The sequence below is a fragment of the Lampetra planeri genome, chromosome 15 (genome assembly GCF_965212315.1).
Source record: "Lampetra planeri chromosome 15, kcLamPlan1.2.h2, whole genome shotgun sequence".
NCBI lineage: Eukaryota > Metazoa > Chordata > Hyperoartia > Petromyzontiformes > Petromyzontidae > Lampetra > Lampetra planeri.
In genome coordinates, this window is record NC_136121.1 from 10,429,723 (window position 1) to 10,453,175 (window position 23,453).

Consider the following 23,453-nt stretch of genomic DNA (forward strand, 5'->3'; position numbering starts at 1 on the left):
CCCTCTAACTACAACGCGTTAAACTGAACCCGAACCATAGTCTATGGTTATTTCGGTAAAGTCACGTAGATAGAAAAATAATAACAATAAAATAATACACGTAGATTTTTATTTTTATGTTTTATTATCAATTTTTTATTGTTTAATATTTATATTATTTTATTATTTCCCTTCTACGTGACTTTACCGAAAGAACCAAGAATAATAAAAAATAAAGTCAATAAAAACATCACGACGTTTCGATCGCGACACAAATATAAATTCCTGCATGCCACGAAAGTTTTAAGTCAAATTTTTGTTTTCACTCGAACCATTATTTTCATTCAATTGAGAAAGCGCTTCGCGGTGACCCGAAAAACGACTCCGGCTCCGTCGTCGCGGACTCCACTCCGTAGTCGCGGTCACCGCAGACTCCGGCTCCGTTCGTCACCGAAACGAGGACTCCGGGCTCCGTCGTCGCATACTCCACTCCGTAGTCGCGGTCACCGCAGACTCCGGCTCCGTTCGTCACCGAAACGACGACTCCGGGCTCCGTCATCGCGGACTCCGCTCCGCTCCTTACCCACCCCGCGACTCGCTCCAACGGCCACGCGAGCGAACGGCTATTGACCAATGGGAACACAGGTTTGGCGGTGACGTCACGGTCAAACTGACCAATGGGAGGGGTTCTTGTTGTTGTTGGGGGACGGCGGTACGCGCGGGCGCCACCTTTGAATTGGCGGCAGTGAAGGCCGCAGCCGCCGCCGCTTCAATCTCCCTCCTCCTCATCGTCCTCCTCCTGGCTCGGTGTCGTCCTCCTCAGCGTCGTCGTCCGCACTCGAGGTACGGTCCGTTCTGCTCCCCAGCCCCGCTTGGCTCCGATGGATGGAGCGATTCGGGAGAGGCCGTCCCGCCTGGTTACCGTGGTAACGCACGATGCGTCGAGCGAAGTTTATAACGATTATTATAGATTTGAAGTTTCTTATAACGATGCTTTAATTGTATCAATTAACGTTAAATAAGACATACACGTGTCTCTGTCGTCTATACTCCCCCCGCCCCATCGTCTCGTTTCCTAAACCTCTGATAACCTAATTCTAGATTTGAAGTTTTCGTGACAGCAAGGATTCTTTGGTTTTTTCGCAGGTTAAAAATTAAAATGTATTAAATCACGACGTTTTGAAAGCAACACAAGCCTCCGTCATCAGGTGTAACCGTATAATCTTGTGCCCATTCAGCCGACCACTCGTGCAGTACGCAACACGACTGTAATCTCGACAGTGCTTCTAGATTTGAAGCTTTCGTGACTGTAAGGATTCATACTCTTAGTTTTTTTTCGGTAAAGTCACGTAGGTAAAAATAAAAATAATAAATATAATAGAAATTAAATAATATTAACAAAAATAATAACAATATAAATAATAATAGAAATAAAATCTTGATTTAAAGTTTTCGTGACTGCAGGGATTCATATTCTTGGTTCTTTCGGTAAAGTCACGTAGAAGGTAAATAATAAAATAATATGAAGATAAAACAATAAAAAAATTCTTGCTGTGGATTTCATACCTGATGATGATTGCTTGTGTTGCAGTCGAAACGTCGTGAGAATTTTTGTTTTATAATTACATAATTTTATTATTTCCCTTCTACGTGACTTTACCGAAAGAACCAAGAATATTAATAACATTTTATTTTATATTTGTATTATTATTTCTATTATTTTTAAATTATTTTTTACCTACGTGACTTTACCGAAAAAACCTAAGAGTAACTCGACAGTGCTGTTTGTTACCGGCTCCTTGACGTTATTTGGGGGGTGTTGGGGGACGCGGTAGCTGTGCCCAGGCGCTGTGTTGCAAACAATAACCACGTGATAAATTGTTTTTTTACCCTTCTATCTGGCAACAAGACCGACACCTTTTTTACAAGGAGTCATGTTTGCATAGACCACAATACCTGCAGTCATAATGCAAACAAAAATCACAACTCTGATGATGTATGCACTGTCCTTGAAGTTGATTGGTCCACACCCGAGACAGCTTTCCTTAGAGTCTGGTCTCACATGGTGTTGGACCAGATGACGCCAAAAGGCGCACGACTCAAGGACAATGCACCATCATAGTATGAGAGCTCGGGGTAAGCATTTACACCATTGGAACCTCATTTGCCAGTAGCAAAATATGATAATTGGTTTTTTACCCTTTTATCTGGCAACAAAACTGACACCTTTTTTTACAAGGAGTCATGTTTGCATTGACCACAATACCTGCAGTCGTAATGCAAACAAAAACACAACTCTGATAATGTATGCACTGTCCTTGAAATTGATTGGTCCACACCCGAGACAGCTTTTCTTAGAGCCTAGTCTCACATGGTGTTGGACCAGATGACGCCAAAAATGAGGTTCCAATGGTGTAAATGCTTACCCCGAGCTCTCATACTCTGATGGTGCATTGTCTTTGAGTTGTGCGCCTTTTGGCGTCATCTGGTCCAACAGCAGAGTGAGATGCGGCTCTAAGAAAATATGTCTCGGGTGTGGACCAATCAACTTCAAGGACAGTGCATACATTATCAGAGTTATGTTTTTTGTTTGCATTACGACTGCAGGTATTGTGGTCTATGCAAACATGACTCCTTGTAAAAAAAGGTGTCAGTTTTGTTGCCAGATAAAAGGGTAAAAAACCAATTATCATATTTTTCTACTGGAAAATGAGGTTCCAATGGAATAACCACGTGGCCCCTCCTTTTTGTCGGTCATCTCGCTGGACGAAGGCCACGCCGCCACGCGGCCCGTCAAGGTTTGCTCGACCATACTTCACTACGGCTGGTGCGTGTAAGAGTAAGCACAAGTACGGTGCAATCGTGGAGTTTGCTGCTCTCCTCCAACTACGTTACCCTTCCCCCCCCTGCTTTGGCCACCGTTCTCGTCCGACGAAATCGGTCGGGTTGGGCATAGGCGAGAGATGCACGAACGAACGACGAGTTAAAGGTACAGAACATCGGACACTTGGACCACTTTAGTTACTTGAGATCGCCAGTGCAACATGCAATGTACGACAATGCAGTTTATTTAGCCAAGGAAATTCTCATAGTCTCAACACGTTTTTTCAGCGTGGTACAGCTGACCCTGGAATTTTTGGTCATTACCATGCATAGATGTTCGGTTTCATGCGGGAGAAGTCGAATAAAACCCACGGCGTCTTCGGTAGGGGGGTAACACTCAAAAGGTCCGCACAGATTAATTCAAGAATCCGTCGCTGCATTCCCATCTCGTGGTCACCTCGCAGTCTCTTCGAAAGTTTCTAACCAGGGCTCAAACCCTGCTTAGCTTCGAAGGTGTGGAAGAGAGGGGTGTCGCCATCAATGCCAACGTTGAAAAGGAACACAACTTGTGACTAACATTTAATCAGCCTACGGCTCATTTATAATCACCACATGAATAAAAAGCGACCAGCATGTGACTTAATTGACATCTAACGTGTAACGAAGTTGTGACCACACGTGACTAACTAATGACTGACATATGACCAACATGTGACAACTTCCGGAAATAGAGCTCGGCCCTTTTGACGGCCTCTCTCTCTGTCCCAGACTTCATGCACCACCTGCCCTTCTTGTTTGTGTGGCCCCTTTTCTTTGTTGTCCGTATTGCCCATAATATTTGGTAACCGAGCAGTATTCATATCTCAGAAAAGTCAAAACTGGTCGTTTAAAAAAAAAAAGTAAGATCCATGGAACAAACCCAAAGGCCTAGGGCGCAAAGCAGCCAAACACACATTTCAGGATTAGAGGAACTTTGGGAATGAGGTGATGGGAAGGAGAGCTCCACGGTCGAGCAGTGTGAGGAAATAAGGAAGAGGACCAATGTCGTGTCCCACTATACCAGTGTACTTGCTCCGGCAGTACATATACTAAAATTGGAACGATACAGAGAAGATTAGCATGGCCCCTGCGCAAGGATGACACTATACCAGTGATCTTCATTGCAAGGCCCGTGGGCAACTGGCGACCCCCTGGTAGCCTTAAGTGCGGCCCCCGCAGAGGTAGCAAACGGGTTATGATTCCTTACCCGTACCCGGCCGCACCAGGGTCGCAAATGGGTACCCGTACCCGGCCGCGTACAGGTACCCGTTCCCTACCCGTACCCGTACCCTACCCGAAATGAGTGACAAACGGTTACTCACCAGTGACTCACGGCCTACCCGTACCCGTACCCGGCCACACCAGGGTAGCAAACGGGTACCCGTACCTGTACCCGGCTGGGTATGGGTGGCCGGGTATCGGGTAGGGTACGGGTATCGGGTACCCGGTTGCGACCTCTGGGCCCCCGACAATGCACAAATGTAGTGAAACCAGCTCTTGCAGGGCGGTGTGGCGGCCCTTACACTGGCGACGACTTGTCGGTGACAGTGGCTCCCCCCCCTTCTGAAAATTGGTGAAGAACACTGGGCTGTACGGTTGTCGAATGCTGTTTGCATAAGGGAACATAGGCAATCCTTGCTGTTGGTTGGCAGAGGTATCCAGGCATGCCGTTCATAAGAACAGTGACCATGATAGTAGTAATAAACACATTCCTGCGGAGGGAGCTGGTAGGAACGTTGGGTTGCTCGGTCACTGGCCAGGGTCAACGGCGGCGTGGTGTATTCCGCAAATATGCCCGGGCACAAGCCGGCGTGAGTAGGTTAAACGTTGAGTTTTATAAGGGCACCACGGAGTGACCAGCCCCTCCCCACCCCTCCCAGCCCCTCCCCACCCCTCCCACCCCCCCACCCAGCCCCACCCTCCCTCCCCACCCAGCCCCTCCCCACACAGCCCCTCCCCACCCCACCCAGCCCCTCCCTCCACGACGGACGGACGGACACAATAATCCCCTGTGGGCTGGTGGAACCAGTGGGTTCCTACCAGTATAATGAGAAGGAGACTATTGAACTAATGGGTGACTGTAATTAATTATATTGTGAGTACATCTTGTTGTGTAAACTAAAGCGAGGGGGGGTGTGTTAATTTTTTTCGATGAAATACTTTTTTTTACTTTTGATTTGTTATACTAACATATTTGCTCAAGCAACAATAGGAGTAATTAAATAGATCATTCTGTGCATGTATATGTTTTATGTCAGATTACTATTTTATCAAGTCAACTCATGCACACACCTCAACAATGTAGTTATTCATCGATTAAAACTGATTTTTTCATGATCATTTTGCATGACTATCTCCAATTCATGCACGGATTATGCAAATTATTAATTTAGGCTTATTGATGGCAGGACGCAGCATAAATGAGATGGTCAGCAGGGCAGACAATACACATGAAAAGGTAACATTATTTTAACATGTATTTAACTGCTACCTCATAAATAAAAAGAAGTTCATATTTAGGTTATAAACTTGTATCACATGTTTTACTTTTTTAATGTAACATGTATTAAAAGTAAATAAATATAGTTATTTTTAAATTTATTTATTTAATCTTTATTTGAAACTTTCGTGACTGCAAGAATCCATACTTTTTATTTTATTTTTCTACCTACGTGACTTTACCGAAAGAACCAAAGAGTATGTATTTATTTACTCCATAATCTAGTGTTATTTTGTCTGAATGTGAATACTTGCTTTCCATTTGTGTGTTTTATTTTATTGTATAATACCTGTAGTCTATGTTTAATTTCTGCGTTGTTCATAGTTTGCACTTGGAGAGCTGTTTGTTGCAAGATGTATATCTTTTTTTACCCATATCTTCTTTAAAAATATATTTCTGATCTCAGCACACTTTTACCTGGTTTTAATTAAAGGCAATCTATCAAGCTAAGTTGTGCTCAGGTGATTTTTTTTGGAGAATCACACAATGCAGTCAGTCAATAAATGTGAATGTATGTAAATATGAAGATTTGTATCATAACTTGTTTATCTTTTGAAATATGGGTTTGTTGGTGGATTATCCCAAATACTCTCTTTGTTATTTTCACTGATGATTTGCGCTGTAGTCTGTGGGGCTCCCCTTCCAGCAAAAGCTGTGATGAATTCAGTCCAAAATATACAATGACTCAACAGTGCAACAGTTAAGCGCTTCAGTGGGTTTTAGGAGCACGAAAGATGCCTCCTGCGTAGCATTTGACCGCAGCAACTTTCAGAGAATATGTTTTAAGTGCCCCCTGTAAATTATCAGAGCAGTTAAATTGTCAGAGCACGCATTAGCGTAGAGATGTCTGAAACAAAACACCCTCTCCATCATCACATTTGCAATAACAAGGATCCAAGCAGGATGATTTGAAGGATTTTAGGCTATAACGCCTGCAGCATTGATTTGTTTAAAATAGGACTACAATTCTACTAAATTATACCTTTTTCGTACAGTATTGCACTAAATTGTCTCAATAACGAGCGCAACACGTTAAACGCGCGCTAGCTCGAGGTAAGGTTTTTCACATCGATTGCAGCTCCAAAATATCTCAAAGATGTGTGCTGTGAATTTTCTGAGAAATATTACACACAGCCCGTAAACAGAATGGCCACTATTAGAGGTCTGGACAACGGTTTATATACATTGGATCTGAAACGTTTTACAGGAGGCAGACGGCAAGGGTCCCAAACACATCGGCAAGGGTTTTCAGAAAGAACAAAGAGGCAGCAGAAAATTAATACATGTGCATTCCACAGCTCTCAAGTGATTTACGCGGCTCAAGAGTGAACTAAATGTGAGCGTGCGTTGGCGCCTGCCTTTTGCCGCCCAGCGATGACGACCGGCGACATCAAGGGCAGTCTGCGCCGCGTGCAGATGGAAGTCCGGCTGCTGCGCTACCCACACGAGGTGGACTACGAGGGGTGAGCATGGGCGAGAGTTTGGTTTTCTTTAGCGGTTGTTTTGAGCGGCGGAACGCAGGGCAGCTGCATCGCCCCCCCTCTGCCGTCCTTCCAAACCCGGGCCCTGCCAGAGCCTCCATGCTGCCTTATCTCCTCTGTTGGGCCCTCTGGCAGAGTGACGATAGATTCGATGTCAGGAATGAGAGCTAGGGATTGACTTTTTGAGTAAACACTGGCCCGTGGCATGCTGGACAGAAAGGCCATACATCCGAACCGTTAGATGAGACATCATATTGTTATTTGAGTTTGGTGTGTGTGTTATTAATGTCTGTGCTCTGAGTAATGGAGGGCTATTGCCCGTATTATTTTACTGCAGATATTTTATAAGTCAGTGTTAATATTGATGTCGGTATAATATTCCTGCCCTTTGCCCAAGTGTTTATGTAAATAATGTTTAAGAAAATTCAACTTTAAAAAAATGTAATTTAACAATTATCAATCGAAATTCAGCAAAAAATGTATGGAATTTAAAGGTAATGAATTGTAAATGTTTAACGGCAGATACAACCCCCCCCCCCCAAAAAATGTCTTATCTGTAGATAAGTCTCTAATCTGTGCATTCCTGGTTGCCCTGACACAAGTATGAAGCTTTGTTCATGAGGTAAATGATGTAAAGTGCCGGTGATACACATTGTATTTGTCAAAGTGGTATCACTCCCGCTTTTATTTATATAAAGTCACTATAGTTACATCACCAATGTGACATTGTGATTTCATATTCTTTGCTATCTAATTACCAGATTAACAATCTTCAAACAATCATGTTAGACAGCCTATGGCGCACATACTCTTAGGTTTTTTCGGTAAAGTCACGTAGGTAAAAATAAAAATAAATAATAAAAATACTAGAAATAAGAATAGAAATTAAATAATAAATCACGACGTTTCGAATGGATACACATCTGTGTCCAGATTGGGTACATATCTACAAGAGAAAAAAAATCCTTGAGTTTTTATTTCGGTTGTTTTTTACACAAATTACAAAAACACAACAGAACACAGTATCACACTCCTGATTTGTGTTGTGACTCACTGCATGAAGTTTGCATGTATTATAAATCGGACTTATTATTGTTAATGTTGCAGAGCAGGGCAGTTTATTGTGTTCCGTCCCTCATGGTGTGTACGCAATAGGTTACGATTTCTCACCGATTATTTTCTCGGTCGCTGGTAGATTGGAGTAGGCGGCATGTCAATAGCTGCCCACACCCAAAGTGAGAGGTGTACTGGATGTGGTGTGCCGAGCCCAGGAGCCTTTTCTGTCGGTCGCCGACTCGGACAAACCTGGCTGTGTGTTCGAGTTTGTGTTCTCGGTGTGTTTGTGGTATATTTTTTTCACGCTGCGTTTGCCGGTGCGTGCAGGCTCCTCACGGGTGACGCCAAGGCGCTGCTGCCGCTGCTGCACCACACGTTCACGGAATACTCTCTCCCCGTCGCCGAGTGTCTAGCTGAGTGGGGCGTGGAACTCGCAGCCAAGAGTGACCTGCGCTTCGTGGAAGCCGTCTACAGGGTGGGTAGGTCCCGGGGCCGAGAGCCAAGGTCCACCTGAGATCGTGCACCCTGCACTGCGTCCACCTACGCGATTGCAGCGTGCGAACATACACAAGGCGTTGTTCGCTTCTTTCTCTGCGTGTCCTCCAAGCAGAACGCCGGGCGGATAAAAACGCAGAAATTGGCGCAGTAGGGGAGCACGGTTGGTGCATCTGCCAGTCATCTCAGTCAGTCGATTCATGGCACCTGGGTCTGTTTCGTAACCTCCTGCCAGCGGGCCTTCGACACTTCACGTGGCCTCAAAGTGCACCGAGCATGGCACAAGCACCATGGCGGTTTTTTTTTCTATACGTCACCACCACTTAGTGGTGAACGGCGGTTGTTGTTGTGTCTGTCTGTGTGTCTCTTGCCGTGTCTGTCGGTGTCTGTCTCACCTGATGTCTTTTTCTGTTTCTCTTTGTTTATTTTCATATGTCTATCCCTGTAATCTCTCTCTCTGTGTCTGTCTCCTTCTCGTTTTGTTTGCCTCTATGTTTGTATGTCTTTTTGATTCTCCCCTTCTCGCTATTAGACGTAAATCATATGCCTGAGAATTAACATAGAACAAATAATAAACGATACAAATGAGCTTTAAAAACATGAGACAAAAATAATTGATTGTTGAATCAAATCATGACCTTGAATTATGAAAATTAATCATATCTCTAGGGAGGTGAATCATTGCATGCCTTCTCTCATCTCTGTGTCTGTTGAATTTTCTCTCTCCGTAGTTGCCTTGCTCTTTGTCTCTGTCCATGCTTGTCGGTCCCTGTGTCCATCTCCGTGTTTGTCTTTCTGTCGGTGTCTGTGTGTTTCTGTGCTTGGGTCTCATTGTGGTTTTCTGTCTGCATGCGGAGCATATCATCCTTCCATCTGCACTGGGCTCTGGCTGGGTCTTGAGATGGCTGTCTGCATGTCGCCTGTTCTGCGTCGGTGACGTCCTTCTCGTACCGACTCGCGTTGCTTTTGATTTTCCTTAGGTCTTTTTCTGGACGTGGATTGTGTGGCTCAGCGCCTGAAGATTCTAGTCATGACAATATACCAAAATAATTTTTTTTGCAGATGGCTAATCACAGCGCTATTATTTTAGAAATTAGTTGACAACATTTTATAATCATGTTCAATGCAATTAAAGTTACTGGCACAGTATTAAGTTGTAGTGTTTGTATTTATAGTAACATTTATTATGAAATTTATATTGCTGCCGTTACGGTAAATGTTGGGAAGAGACCACTGTTACCATGCCATATTTTGGGATGGTGCTATTGGTCCAGTACTTAAATAAATGTAACATTTTTAAAGCATTATAAAATAAGAGTTGTATACATTCAAAATGTATTTTAAAAAATCTGTAATATAAGCAATACAAATTTTATTTAAAAATGACTGTTGTACAACTAATAAGGAATATAACTGCAAAGTGGATATACCATATCATTATTACCAATCATTATTACAGTACCAAAATTTTGTGACGACATTTTCCCAAAATATGGTAAATCATACGTAACTACACAGATGTATAATTTACGCACAAGTTGCACGGGTTAATTTCAAAGTGCCGAGAAGTCATTTTTATCGAAGACGAACACAACAGCTGGGCCCTTCGTTAAGACGCGGTAAAAATAATCCTGGGCGCTCGTCTGCCCGTGCGCGAGACACTGACGCGAACCTCTCGCACCGCGCGCCTTCTCGTTCACGAAACTCGGTGCGTGCCGCTCGTAAGACCGTGATAGAGTTCCCGCGGAGAAAAAAGCAACGGCGTCGCTAAATGGATCGTGCCGCGTTTCAGCTTTGCCCAAAATTGCGCTGCTGAAATGGACCGGTTGTTTTCGAGCAGCACTGTCCCCGGGTTGCGAGAAAGGCGGCGGGGGGGCGGCGAGGAGGAGGAGGAAAGGAGGGGGGAGCTGAGAGGAGGCTGTGGAGATTTGTCATTCCGTTTGGCAGAAATTGTATTTGACGTTTCCCCCACCGACTTGGTGTAATTGCGGGCTGTTTGGTACCGGGGTCACGCCCTCATTATGGCAGTTAGGTTAGGCGGGGGCGGTCACCGCTACGAGCCCGTGTAGATTATTTGCCTGTGCTGCGGTCCTGCAGGCCTTCATTACAGTACTTTAAGACCGTATATATAGCACGGCTTTGGAAAAAAAGGTCATTTGGAAAGTGGGCCTTTAAATGGATATTACACGAGAACAGCATTATTGATAATAGGTACTGCAATTTTAAATAATCTTTAAGGTCGTCTACAGCAAAATCTCACTTGTCCTAAGCCAGGCATTTTTTGCTCTGAATGTGACTTTTATAAATATTAAATTTTTCTAAGTAATGAGAATGGTATTAATTACAAATTAATCCTGAAAGCAACATATTTTTCTATTAATTTAGAAACCGATAGCATGCTAAAGCTTCTCCCGAGTATAGGTTTCACAAATTGTATTTAAGCGTTATTTGAAATGTCTGTGTTATTGTAAACGAACGGCATTGGAATTCACGGACATGCGGGAATGTGCTGCAGGTTCCCAACCTGTAGTTCGCGTGCTGCTGGTAGTCCGTTTTTTCACAAAACGCTGCATTTTGTTTTACTGCATGGTGGTCTGCGGGTCCAAAAAGGTTGGGAACCACTGCTGTCAAACGTGATGTGGAGCAAGCAGGGTAAGACATCTTGTGCCATTATAATGAATAAGGCCTGCCTATGCCTACCTGTAGCCTGTTGTCCCGAATAAATGTCTCTTCGCTTTGCTGCAAATGCCACGATTGCTGCAGGAAATACTATTGTCAAAATTGCCAAGATCAGAAGCTTTAGTCTCTGTAATGAATCAGAGCCTCAAACTGCAGGGAGGGAGGGAGGGGAGGAGGAAGGCAGTGGGAGAGCCACCGTGGTGGTTGTGGTGGAAAAAATCGGCAAAAAGTTTTAAAACAAGAAAACGGCAACTCGCCAAAACGTCCCTCAGCCGCGACACGGCGTTTAGCAGCGGCAGTCGCCGGCGATGCAGTCTGAGCCGAATTTTTTCTTTCTTTTTTTTCCCTGAGCGGAGTAACGAGGCATTTAATGGGAAGGGAAACAAATTGTGGGTAATGAGCCTGGCTGCAAAGTGGAGCGCAGGACTGCGACCATTAGTCATGCAACCCTGCATGGCAATGACAAATTCAAATTAAAACCACGTGGGAGGGGAAGTAAAAAAAACCGCAATCAGAGATTGCAGAAGGGATCGTTTTTGTACGGCACACGCCATGCAGCACGCACTGTCGTAAGTGGAAGCGGCTTGAAATACTGTTTGAAGGTTTTGTCACTTTCGCCCGTGTGCCGTGCGAATTCGCAAGCCGCGTGCCGTGCGAATTCGCAAGCCGCGTGCCGATGATTCGCGCGTTGACCCCTGCTAAGCTGTGAACGTTATGATGATTTTTACGCGAGCAATCGGTGCTTCCCTGTGTGTGAGACAGTACCTTAATTGGGCACCAGATCACAAACCCACAGTGATGCGGCGTCGTGTAAATTTGAATGTTGAACTTCTTTCGCATCTTACGTAGCCAACCGTGCTAATCGGAGGTGCAGGGGAAGGATAACAAACTAAACACAAAAAGCAGTTCTCAAGAAATGAGTTTTCAATCTAAATTTAAAAGTGCATAGCTCCAGTGGCTTCCTAATATCGGAAGGAAGAGCGTTCCAGATGGCCGCAGAAGCGCACTTGAAAGCGCGCGATGGGTCTCTATGTGAGGCTATTTTACCCTAATAACGTTACGTAAATTGGGTGCCACTGGATTATTGTATAAGGGATGATGACTAGAGAAGACGAGAGGAGACTATATGATACGATGGAGCGATCAAATAAGTTCACCTGCATGTGCAGGATGAATTGTTAAATCCCAGGACCTTGATAGATGGCTTGGGAAGGCCTTAATCCAGCAGTGGAATGGTCATGGCTGATGATGTTTTGTTTCAGCTAGGGGGGAAACACGTTTTTTTTAAATTCTGCACTCTATTCAACCCATTATGGTAAGTTTATGACACATTTGGTTAAGTCAGCAACCGTGATTACATTAACAATGCTTCTGAGTGGCGTTTGCATTGTACTCCTGCATTAATGAAGTTGTTGTGGTTAATTTCTTTGACGTTCTTGTGCTAAACGTGCAAAGTCGTAATGCAGAGAGCTTGCTACCCAAAGAAAGAGAATCTGGTTTCATGCAGACGTCAATGTAAGTAATCTATGACCGTACAAGGGGAGGCAGCCATGTACACCTGCATCGGCAGATCCCTTGGGGATAAATGTAGTTTCTGATATTTCTGTGGGGTTTGGGAGTATTCATGTCTTAATTCCGTAAAGATGCATAACCGCTGGATTTTCTCAATACTGGTTGAGCTCCATGATTGTTCTGCCGTGTGCCACGCTGTCGAAATGACGTTTGTATGTTTTTCGCCAGTGACGCGTTGATATATGGCGTGTGAGTGTGACGCTTGCGCCAATGCGTTTGTCCCGCACCTCCCGATTAGCACGGTTGGCTACGTACGGTGCGAAAGAAGTTCAACTTACGTACGTGCTTTGCACCCAGAATCAGAAGTTTATTATCCAAGTAAATAACCCATTGAGCTATGCAGCTCTTTTTCAAGGGTGACTCGGCCAGCAGACAGACAGGGCAGCAAGAGTTTATAATAAACAAGATATAACATTTCGATTTAAAGCTTTCGTGACTGCAGGGATTCATCTTCTTGGTTCTTTCGGTAAAGTCACGTAGAAGGGAAGTAATAAAATAATAAAAATAAAACATAATAAAATGAAATAATTCTCACGACGTTTCGGCTACAACGCAAGCAGCCGTTCACCTGAAGACGGCTGCTTGCGTTGTAGCCGAAACGTCGTGAGAATTATTTCATTTTATTATGTTTTATTTTTATTATTGTATTACTTCCCTTCTACGTGACTTTACCGAAAGAACCAAGAAGAAGATATAACATATTAAAAGTGTGAAGTAAATTTCGATTTAAAGCTTTCGTGACTGCAGGGATTCATCTTCTTGGTTCTTTCGGTAAAGTCACGTAGAAGGGAAGTAATAAAATAATAAAAATAAAACATAATAAAATAATTCTCACGACGTTTCGGCCACAACACAAGCAGCCGTCCCTTCTACGTGACTTTACCGAAAGAACCAAGAAAAAAAAAAGTGTGAAGTAAATATAACCAAACGATCTTATGAAACAATTACGCACATTTGTATTGTTTCGGCCTCAATTATGTCTGTTTAAAAGAGTAAAGTGATGGCAAAGTGGCGATCCCCAGAGAAGACACCACCAGTTCGTTCCAAAACATTGGAGCAACTACATTCATCACTTAAGAACCAAATTCCGTACGAAATCTACCTGAGAATACAACAGGGCTATTGCGATTTATGTACAAACATTACAACGTTCAGGTTTAAGTTAAACAATAAAATGAGTACCGTAGAGCCAGCATAATAGTAATAATTATCTCGAGTGGAAACGTATGGGTGTTTATTGAAAATATATTTATCGAAATGTGTTCGTGAGAAAGCATTCTGGCACAATGCTCAGGAAAAAGTAGAAAGGGTCATAATTCCAGGGCATCACAGTGGGCATTGCATTGAAATGGCACGATGGTGTATTTACCACGTTAGCTTCAGACGTAATCTAGAGTAGAGAATCAAGGGGGTCGCAAAACACATGTAATAAACAAAAACAGATAACGTGAATGAATGCCATAATATGGTAGTCATCAATTTGTAAACTCCCATACTCTTCCGGTCACATCCCAAAAGGGAAGATGTGCATCCCCGAATTATTTTTGTTAATTTAATTTGATTCTATGATAAAAAAAAAAGCACCGAACACAGCGCATCAATATAAATTCAACAAAGTTTCTTCCAGAAACTTGGAACGGATGTAGGGGTGGGTGGATGGGGGGGATTCGATTTCTGAGATGAGTTTAAACATAACATGAAATAGAGGAAGCAGGAGAGAATTGAATTATAGAGAAACATTAAACAGCATTGGGGATCCCTAAGATCATGAGGTCAGTTGGGATGTAATAAGAGGTGACCAGAGCTCCTCATAGATCAATGATTTTCCCGAATAATGTTACTCAGAGGTTCTACAGATGCCAGTCGAAAGATTTTATATCCGTTTGGATCAAAGACGCGCAGAGTCTTTGTGGTTTTTCATTTGACCCATTCGTGCGTTTTGACGTTTGCCGACGCGGCTGCTGCTGTCGCTCTCGTGGCATGACGTAGGTGCTCAGGGACAGGTTCGAGGTGCGGCCCGTGCTCACTAAGGCACAGTTCCTGCAGCTGGGCTTCGCCGAGCGTAAGATGCAGATGCTGTGCGACATCGGGCAGGCCGTGCGAACCAAGCACAAGGAGCTGACACAGCTCGCCCACAAGGTGAGCGCACGGCAGAGGTTGCAAACGGGTTTTGATTCCTTACCCGTACCTGGCCGCACCAGGGTCGCAATCGGGTACCCGTACCCTACCCGATACCCGGCTACCCGTACCTGGCCGGGTATCGGGTAGGGGACGGGTACCCAATTGCGACCTCTGGGATGAAGCCATGTTGTAGGCGCGGGTGGGTTGATTCTAGGAATTTGAATTGTGAGAAGAGACAAGACGTTGGGAAATGAGTGACAAATGGTTACTCACCAGTGACTCACGGCCTACCCGTACCCGGCCGCACCATGGTCGCAAACGGGTACCCGGCCGGGTACGGTTAGCCGGGTATCGGGTAGGGTACGGGTATCGGGTACCCGGTTGCGACCTCTGGCGCACGGCAGCCCTGCAGCGCCTTCTAGCGGAAGCAATCGTCGACGCCTTTTTAAACCTGTGTCCGCCCACGAGGTTCCTGGGTGGCTCAAAAGAGTGCCGACAATTGGCATCGCTGATGACCCCGGTTTTTCATTCAGATAGGCGCCTGTGATTAAACCAGATTGTCAAATGTAACGAGTTGATGGTGTCAGCTGGGTCGCTGCACTTACCACACAAAAAAAACACATCGCATTTAATTTGGTTCATACGAATAATTTGACTAAACTTGTGCCCCGAGACTTGAACTATTGGCTTGACCATCATGTTAATTATCTGATGTATGCATTATTTAAGTATGTTGGTCGAAAAGGGATTGTCTGGACCGTTAGGGAAGTGCTTGGGGGAAGGTTGACGAGGCGTGCTATGTGGAAAATGCCTGCCTTGTTAACTCGTTCGTATTATGTTTTACTTCACAAAACGCGGGGTAGAGCGACGGCACAGTGGTTAACGCACTGCTCTGTTAACCCAGCGACGTGACATCGATTTCTGGTTACGGCAAGCGTAGGTGGCAAGCGGTATCCGAACCACTTGTAAACCCGCACTGGTCCGTACGGTCCAAACAACCTGCATGACTGAAATGGTGTGGGGGAGGTCTTCATCTCGCAGCAGATTGGCAGAGGATTGTAATCTTTAATCCTGGCGACAATTCAGCGCCCTTTAGTGGTTCTCGTGTTTACGCTTTCGTCAGCTGGCCACCACTGCTGGCGGCGTCTGAACGCTTCGCCGTGTCTCGCTGTGCTCGCAGAAGTGCCCTCCCTCCGCCCGAAAGCCAGCAGCGACCGCAGGCTCACTGGCGGCGGAGGCTGCGGACGGTCAGCTGCCTCCCCAGCGACTCCATCGTGCCCCGTGCGAGCCGTCGTTCAATCACCCGCCGTCTCTGGTGGGGACGCACGGCTCACTCATCGTCGTCATCATCATTTATCATTTATTATTTATAAAATGCACCTCCCATGCAGTACATCTCAAGGCGCCAGAGCAAAAAGGGTTTTTGAGATGATTGCAAAATACGGAAGGGATCGTAGACCAAATACAACTTGCACAAATAATCCACTACTGTATAGACAATATATGCAGCAAAACGAGAATAAGCAATGTAAAAAAAATGTAGCTGTGCTGAAGACTGGTCTGAGTTATTCATATGCAATCTCAAAAACACTTTACTTAAATTTAATTTAAAATGTATTTATTGTGGGTGAATTCGTAAAAATAAAATAAGTTTCCACTCCGTATTTATATCGGTCCAATATATCCGGGCTTCGAGCGTTGTTGCTGTGAATGCACAGAGACGTGAAACGGTTAAAGAATTCTATTAAAATTATATGTGGGCCACTTCATCAGTGAAGTAAAGAAAAATATCGGCTCAATAACATACCTCAAGATGTTTATACGCAACTTATTTCTTTACAAAAATATTGTTCCGAGTTAAACTTGCTGGAGTTTAAAGGTTAATCTGTTTTTGTTCACTTATTTTACCCTGACTTTTGTTTTAAGTCAGCACGCAGACAGTCTCCCTTGCTACGCGCTGTTGAAAAGTTTGACCTCTGCGAAATGTCAGGTTTTACAAGTGCGTGCACGGGAGTCGTGCTGAAGCTTAATTTCAGAAGAAAAAAAAAAGTGTAATTAAGCCACTTGGCGTAGCTCACCACTGAGCAATTACAGCTGGCCAGTGCGCTCGCGGTCATCATAGCCATAACATTTAGTGAGCACAAACTCCGGGCTAAACCCGAGAGCAAAACCGAAGGGCCAGAGGTGACGGTCCGCACGGTACCGAGGCATCTCATTAGCCGTGATGTTTCGCGTCAAGGAGAAATGGTCCCTTGAGGAGAGGCCACCTTGTGCGTGGCGGCGCTGCTCGCCGCACGAATGGTGTTAGCGTGTCGCGTGTGTAATCCGCAGGGCCTGGTTGTGGCGGGCGCAGGAAATGGAGATGTGCCAAGGCCACTGGTGCAGAGGCATTGTGGGCCGCACGGGGAGGCGGCCCGGGGCTCGTGTCCCACGCCGCGCCAGGTAATGTGAGCCGATGTGTTCTTTTTTTAAAGTCCTTTTGGTCGTTTTAGCTTCCCCCCCTCCCCAGTTATATGTACAATTGGGGGAGCGGTGGTGCAGAGATTGGCACACTCTACGCTGTGAACTTTGCGAGCCGAGTTTGTGTGCCAACCGTTTTTAACGTCAGGCGTGGTTCTGCACGTGCACCCGGCTCCCCTTCATCAACTCCCACTGACCGGCCTAGTCAAGTACGGTCAAACAATGCCCATGACCGGCACGTTAAGTCCTTCATCCAGCATTGTATTGACATGCCTTTTTTTGTTTACAGCGTGTTCAGTGTCACCGTATCTGTGTGGCAACTATGCCACTGCTCTACACCGTTTTAACACGATCTAATGAGTAATGCAAATCTTGTTTTTGTTTTATAGGGGGTTCTTCCAGAAGCAGAAGTTTTGCTTGAGTTGCCAAGCCATGCCCCACAAAGCAGTCCAGAAGGAAAGAAAGATGATACCAATGCAACGAATCACCAGCTATTGCAGGAGGTAAGCAGAGCCAATGCAAGGCCGCAGATAGTGAATCTTTGGATCCCGCAAATTTATATCAGGCCGGGATTGAGTTTTTTTTTCATGTGCATTGTCACCTTGTTGGTCTTGCCTGTTTGTCCTCCTTTGAATGGCACTAATTTTGACCTCATCGCTGTGAATCGACCAAGCAGTGGTGTAGCAATCGAGTGTGTTGGGAGATGCAGTTTCAAGAGGGGTCCAGGGTCCAGAGGGGCCTAGGTGCCAGGATACGAAGAGAGGGGAAACTGGGAAAGGAGCCCCATTTAATTCCCTGGGGCGAAAGAAGTTCAACATGCATATGTATGTAGTTCAACTTACAACATAAATACGTATGTAAGTTGAACTTCTTTTGCAATGTGCATAGCCAACCGTGCTAATCGGAGATGCGGGGATGGACGATAAACTAACCAAAAAGCTACAGCACTGTCACATTGTTACGCCGGCTTGCAATCCACCAATTCTGCCCCCATCACGATCGATGACACTGCCCCCCCGACAGATGTCGGAGCTGCGAGCGACGGTGTTGCAACTGCAATCGCAGTACGCCAAGACGTGCGCCCACGTGGCAGCGCTGAGCTTCGCCATGCAGGGCTCAATCCTGGTGGACCGCAGCGAGTGGGAGAACCTGGCGAGCCGCGTGACGCTGCTCGAGAACCAGGCGGTGCTGCTGCTGGCCGGGGTGAGCGCTCGCCAGAGGTCGCAAACGGGTTTTGATTCCTTACCCGTACCCGGCCGCACCAGGGTCGCAAACGGGTACCCGTACCCGGCCGGGTACCCGTACGCTACCTGTACCCTACCCGAAATGAGTGACAAACGGTTACTCACCGGTGACTCACGGCCTACCCGTACCCGGCCGCACCAGGGTCGCAAACGGCTACCCGTACCCGGCGGGGTACGGGTAGCCGGGTATCGGGTAGGGTACGGGTATCGGGTACCCGGTTGCGACCTCTGGCGCTCGCGTACTCTCCACAACGCTCGTGCAAGTCGGTTGCAATTGCTATTTTTTTAGTTCCGTCACAATGAATTCGTACCAGTCCTTCTATTATGTGTGCAATGAATGATTTTCTCGTTCAGGTCTTAATGAAGGTGTAGTTGAACCCTTTTCTGTTCCAATGACGTACGAGTACGTCATCAGCATCAAACAAGAGACAGTGGAGCGACATTCACTTAAATAAGCAAACACCTATGTATACATAAAATAACTTTTATTAATACTGAGGTGCCCGCAAGGCCATGCGGGAGGGCATGTGGCACAGTTTGCCACCAGCTATCGTAAGGTGCGGGTCGTGTTGCTACAGTTCTCAGCGGTGAGTACAATGTCTTTAAAAACAGCGGCGCTATGGCTTTCTAAATAGAATGAACGCCAACCGCTTGCGCGGTCCGAGATTCAGTGGTGAACGGGACCCACCCTGCAACTTGCAGTTGCATCGCTGAGATCCCCAGTTTTTCACGTGGCTCGCTCCGAAGCCACGTGGAGCGGTGAAGGCTTGCCGACAAGTCAACACTGAGTTGTTGTGGATTGACATTCGCGTGACCAGCAGACGCAACGACTGCACCGCTCTCCATTCGAACTTGATGAGTTTTGTCAGGCGGGTGTGTTGCTTATTTAAGTGAACGTCGCTCCGCTGTCTCTTGCTGTTGCTGGAGGGCGGCCACTACTGCCAGCCGCCCAGTAGCATCGTTGTTGAGTCTCCTCCACAGAGCTACAGCTGTAGAAGCACGGAACTTGCTCATATGTGCAGACCCATAGGCACGCAAGTATACACTATGACTTAAAAACATCATAAATCAGCGCGCTGCACGTGTATGCACCAGGGTGTTCTGGGCGTCGTTCGTTCTGTGTCGTTGCTGAATTTAGACCAAATCCGTCACAATTGAGTCCTCGCTGGGGACCTGGCGTTGATGAATAATGTTGAGAAACACAATAACAAAAAAATAATAAGAACCATCACTCACGAGAGCAATGACATCTTTATGAAATGGTAACTCCCAGGCTGCCAAAGCCCCAAGCCAGAGCTGCTAAGTGGTGTTGCTGGTTGCGGTGGTCGTTGTTTTTTCGCTGCGAGGATGGGCCGACTGTGCTACCCTTGATGACTCTCTCCCCTGTCCTCACTCTTCAGCCGCGCGGCGCATCACGTGGTGATGCATCACGTGGCAGTGCATCAAGCAGTGGCGACGCACCTGGGACTGCCCGGGTGTCCGAGCTCTTCTCTGCAGGTGCCTTTTTTTTTACACACAAATGTAGGAATAAAGTGAAGACAACTTGAAACGCACGTAGAATGTGTCCTTTCCATACAACTATAATTACCATATAGTTGGATTTGTGATTAAAGGAAAAAAACAAAACGGTTTTGAAAATCAGCATCGGAACGAGAGTGCTTTCGTACTGTTGCGATAATTAGTTTCACATGTTCATATGGGAGTTTGGTAAAAACGGGCCCTTGGTAAAGAGGTTACTGAACCCTCGCAAGGAGCGGTTTGTTTTTGCGTTGCCGACAACGAAACCGACCCGAGAGCCCGACGCAAACTCTTGACGATCGTGTCCATAAAGCACCCTTACTCCGTCCTCCTCCTCTCCGGGAAGTTATTTCTTTATTTTCTTGGCCTTCTCCGCGCTTGGCATGTCGCCAAGCCCGACGCGGGGGCCAAACCTACCGGGAAGGCTTGTGAGAACGCCTTGCCGTCGTGGGATACACGTTTTCCGGCAGGGCTCGAAGACCGTGGGTCCCCCGTGCCGCCTGGCGCTGGGCCCGCGTCCGTCCTGGCGGAGCCGTCCACGTCCCTGTGTCCCGTGGAGGGACTCGCGCCCACTCAGGGCAGCGGGGAACAGCGGGACCCGCTCCGCAAAAGCAATGACCAGGTGGGCAGATAGACATGCCGCTGCTCTGTGATCTCCGATCACGAGTTTTAATTTTGGTCGAGTTTTAGAGTGCCGTGGTGGCGAGATGTTAACTACCTCGCCCGGTATACAGGAGGTCGTGGGTTCGATTCCGACCCCAACGCCTGTATATTTGGAGTTTGCGTGTTCTCCCTGTGGTTGCGTGGATTTTTCTCTGGTTTTTCCCTCCATTTAGGAACATTTAGAGTAATTGTCTGCTATAAATTTCCACACGATAAGCCACTTAATTGGGCTATCATTTGTGGCCAGGTCGCTTCTGGAAAAAAAGCTATTCTCCATTTTCCCCAAGAGTATGTCTGTCGCTGTTGCAATGTTATGCCCAATGGTATGTCCAATTGTATAATGAAGTTACCATACTGTAAAATGAAGCTGGTGGGATAATCGATACACATTTAAATGCAACAGAGATGTGAGAGAACGTCTGATGAATGACTCAGACTGAAATGTGTTGATTGGTGCCGATTGTATTCGTGAATAAGAAGAAAGATACGAAGTTATTGAGTAGAAATAAATGCGCATCTTTAGTAACCATTGTTAAGTTAATTAAGTGTTGTATGTTTGCAGATACTTTCAATGTCGTTGGAAAAAGCAAAACCACAAGTGGAGCGCTTGGAAAGAATGTACGTAGAGACAAACCTTGACACAGTCTGTTCATGATAATTGTTTTTTTACCCTTCTACCTGGTAACAAAACTGACACCTTTTTTACAAGGAGTCATGTTTGCATAGACCACAATACCTGCAGTCATAATGCAAACAAAAAACATAACTCTGATAATGTGCACTGTCCTTGAAGTTCATTGGCCCACACCCGAGACAGCTTTCCTTAGAGCCTAGTCTCACATGGGTTGGACCAGATGACGCCAAAAGGCGCACAACTCAAAGACAATGCACCATCAGAGTATGAGAGCTCGGGGTAAGCATTTACACCATTGGAACCTCATTTACCAGTAAAAAAACATGATAATTGTTTTTTTACCCTTCTATCTGGCAACATTATCAGTGTTATGTTTTTTGTTAGCATTATGACTGCAGGTATTGTGGTCTATGCAAACATGACTCCTTGTAAAAAAAGGTGTCAGTTTTGTTGCCAGATAGAAGGGTAAAAAAAACAATTATATTTTTTACTGGCAAATGAGGTTCCAGTGGTGTAAACAGTCTGTTCAAATGTTTGCCGCGCTTCCTGCAAAGCAAGTCGGTATGTTTGTGACACGTGACGGAGAGTGGTCGTATGGTTGTGTGGTGTCTGAGCAGGCTGGAGGAGACGAGGATGATGCTGAAATCCGGGACTTTTGGAGTCTGAGGCTTGTACCTCGATATCGAGGAAGCCACCATCACCCACTCTTCTACTACAGCAGAATAGCGCTGCTTTTATCAGAGCCTTCCGCGAGGCTTGTCCCTCCATCGACACCATTATCATCATCGGCCACGGTCAATGCACTGGTGGATGAAAGTCTCGCCAAGCCATCGCCATCTCTATCACGATCCTATGATGTAACAATTAATCTCGTGTCGGCACGTGAGTTGATTTCATTGACATCCGTTCACGTCAAATGTTGGCAGGTGCGTGACACTTTAACCACAACCAGAGGGATAACATCGCCATCGCTCCAGGAGAGAAGACAGCGCTACGGTATATGTAACTTGGATAATCACTGTTTGAAAACACCAGCGAGCCAACTGCTGTGCTGGAGCAAGCGCAGCCAAAGACGGGAAATTGCCCTATCCCTAATGGCTTCCTCACTGTGGCCTCTAGCTGCACCCAAGTCTAGCGGCACAGCTGTACCACAGGAGGGGTCCCTCCGGTCTCCTGAGCGACGGGCCCGTCGCACGTTCTCATCAAACCTCCCCGGAGGAATGCGTGGGAATTTACGGGGTTGTTTTGGAACCCCCCACTCCTCCCCCGAGTTTGACATTTAAGAAAATAAGTCATTTGTTTTTGGTGTCCCAGGTCTGAATCTTGTGTGATTCTACAATTAGTTGTGATTGGCTGGCTTCTCACCTTGCTTCTTTAGCCAAAACCCCATTTTCTGTACGCAAAGGGAATTTCACAATTGGAAAAACAAACCTAACTTGCCCGTCACTCCTCCCATCTCTCTAGAATGCCAAAAGTAAAACTGTCTGTAATTTTCCTTTAAAAATAAATGGGACTTCTATAAAAAAAAAAACAGCACATGATCCAAGAAGCTTTACTGGGTTGACTGGGAAACAAAATTAATTATCAATATTTTTGGCGATGAGAAGTAAACTAAACAAACATATTTTAAAAAATCTCTTTTCTACTGACGTCTTCATTCTTCGTGTTATTTTAAGCAGCTTTTCCTCATGGAAAGACTTTATACTAAGCCCCCATCTCCTGGAGATAGAGGTGGGTGGAAAACGTTTTACAATGTGTAAAGAGACTTTAAATAAACGGTTTTATTTAATGCACGTCTTGGTTTTACACACACACACAAAGTAAGCTATCACATTTAAATGGATTGACACGCTGGATGCTGCCGTGGTGTAATGGTCAGCACACTGAACTTGCAACCACCAAGAGGTCACTGGTTCGATCTCCCGACGTAGCAGCTGAAACAATGAGCCAATTTCTTAAATCCACCTTTCTCCACACAGCAATATAAATGGGTACACCACAGCCAATGTGGTGGGGTAAAGTGTGGATATTCTCACCTCTTCCAAGAAGTTTTGCCTGCGTGAAAGAATGGGTCTAAGTATCCACAAAAGGGGCTTTCTAGAGCTTTCTATTGTAAGCGCTTCCACCAACAGTGGCATGAGCAAATAATTACAGGGCTGCGCTTTTACCATAATTTATGATGCTGTGGT

General features: G+C 45.6%; 1 protein-coding gene and 1 pseudogene across 1 annotated transcript; both read left to right on the forward strand.

Moving 5' to 3' along the window:
• The first annotated feature begins 616 nt into the window (after positions 1 to 616).
• Positions 617 to 23,298, forward strand: CEP44 (centrosomal protein 44). The gene is made up of 12 exons (XM_078601062.1): positions 617 to 822; positions 6,714 to 6,804; positions 8,206 to 8,353; positions 14,614 to 14,763; positions 15,926 to 16,060; positions 17,077 to 17,187; positions 17,595 to 17,708; positions 18,229 to 18,408; positions 19,850 to 19,946; positions 20,438 to 20,589; positions 21,193 to 21,248; positions 21,882 to 23,298. Exons 2-12 carry the CDS (start codon positions 6,716 to 6,718, stop codon positions 21,928 to 21,930), a joined length of 1,281 nt encoding a protein of 426 aa, XP_078457188.1. The 5' UTR covers positions 617 to 822; positions 6,714 to 6,715; the 3' UTR covers positions 21,931 to 23,298.
• Positions 3,867 to 3,964, forward strand: LOC144722847 (U6 spliceosomal RNA; annotated as a pseudogene).
• Positions 23,299 to 23,453: the final 155 nt, after the last annotated feature.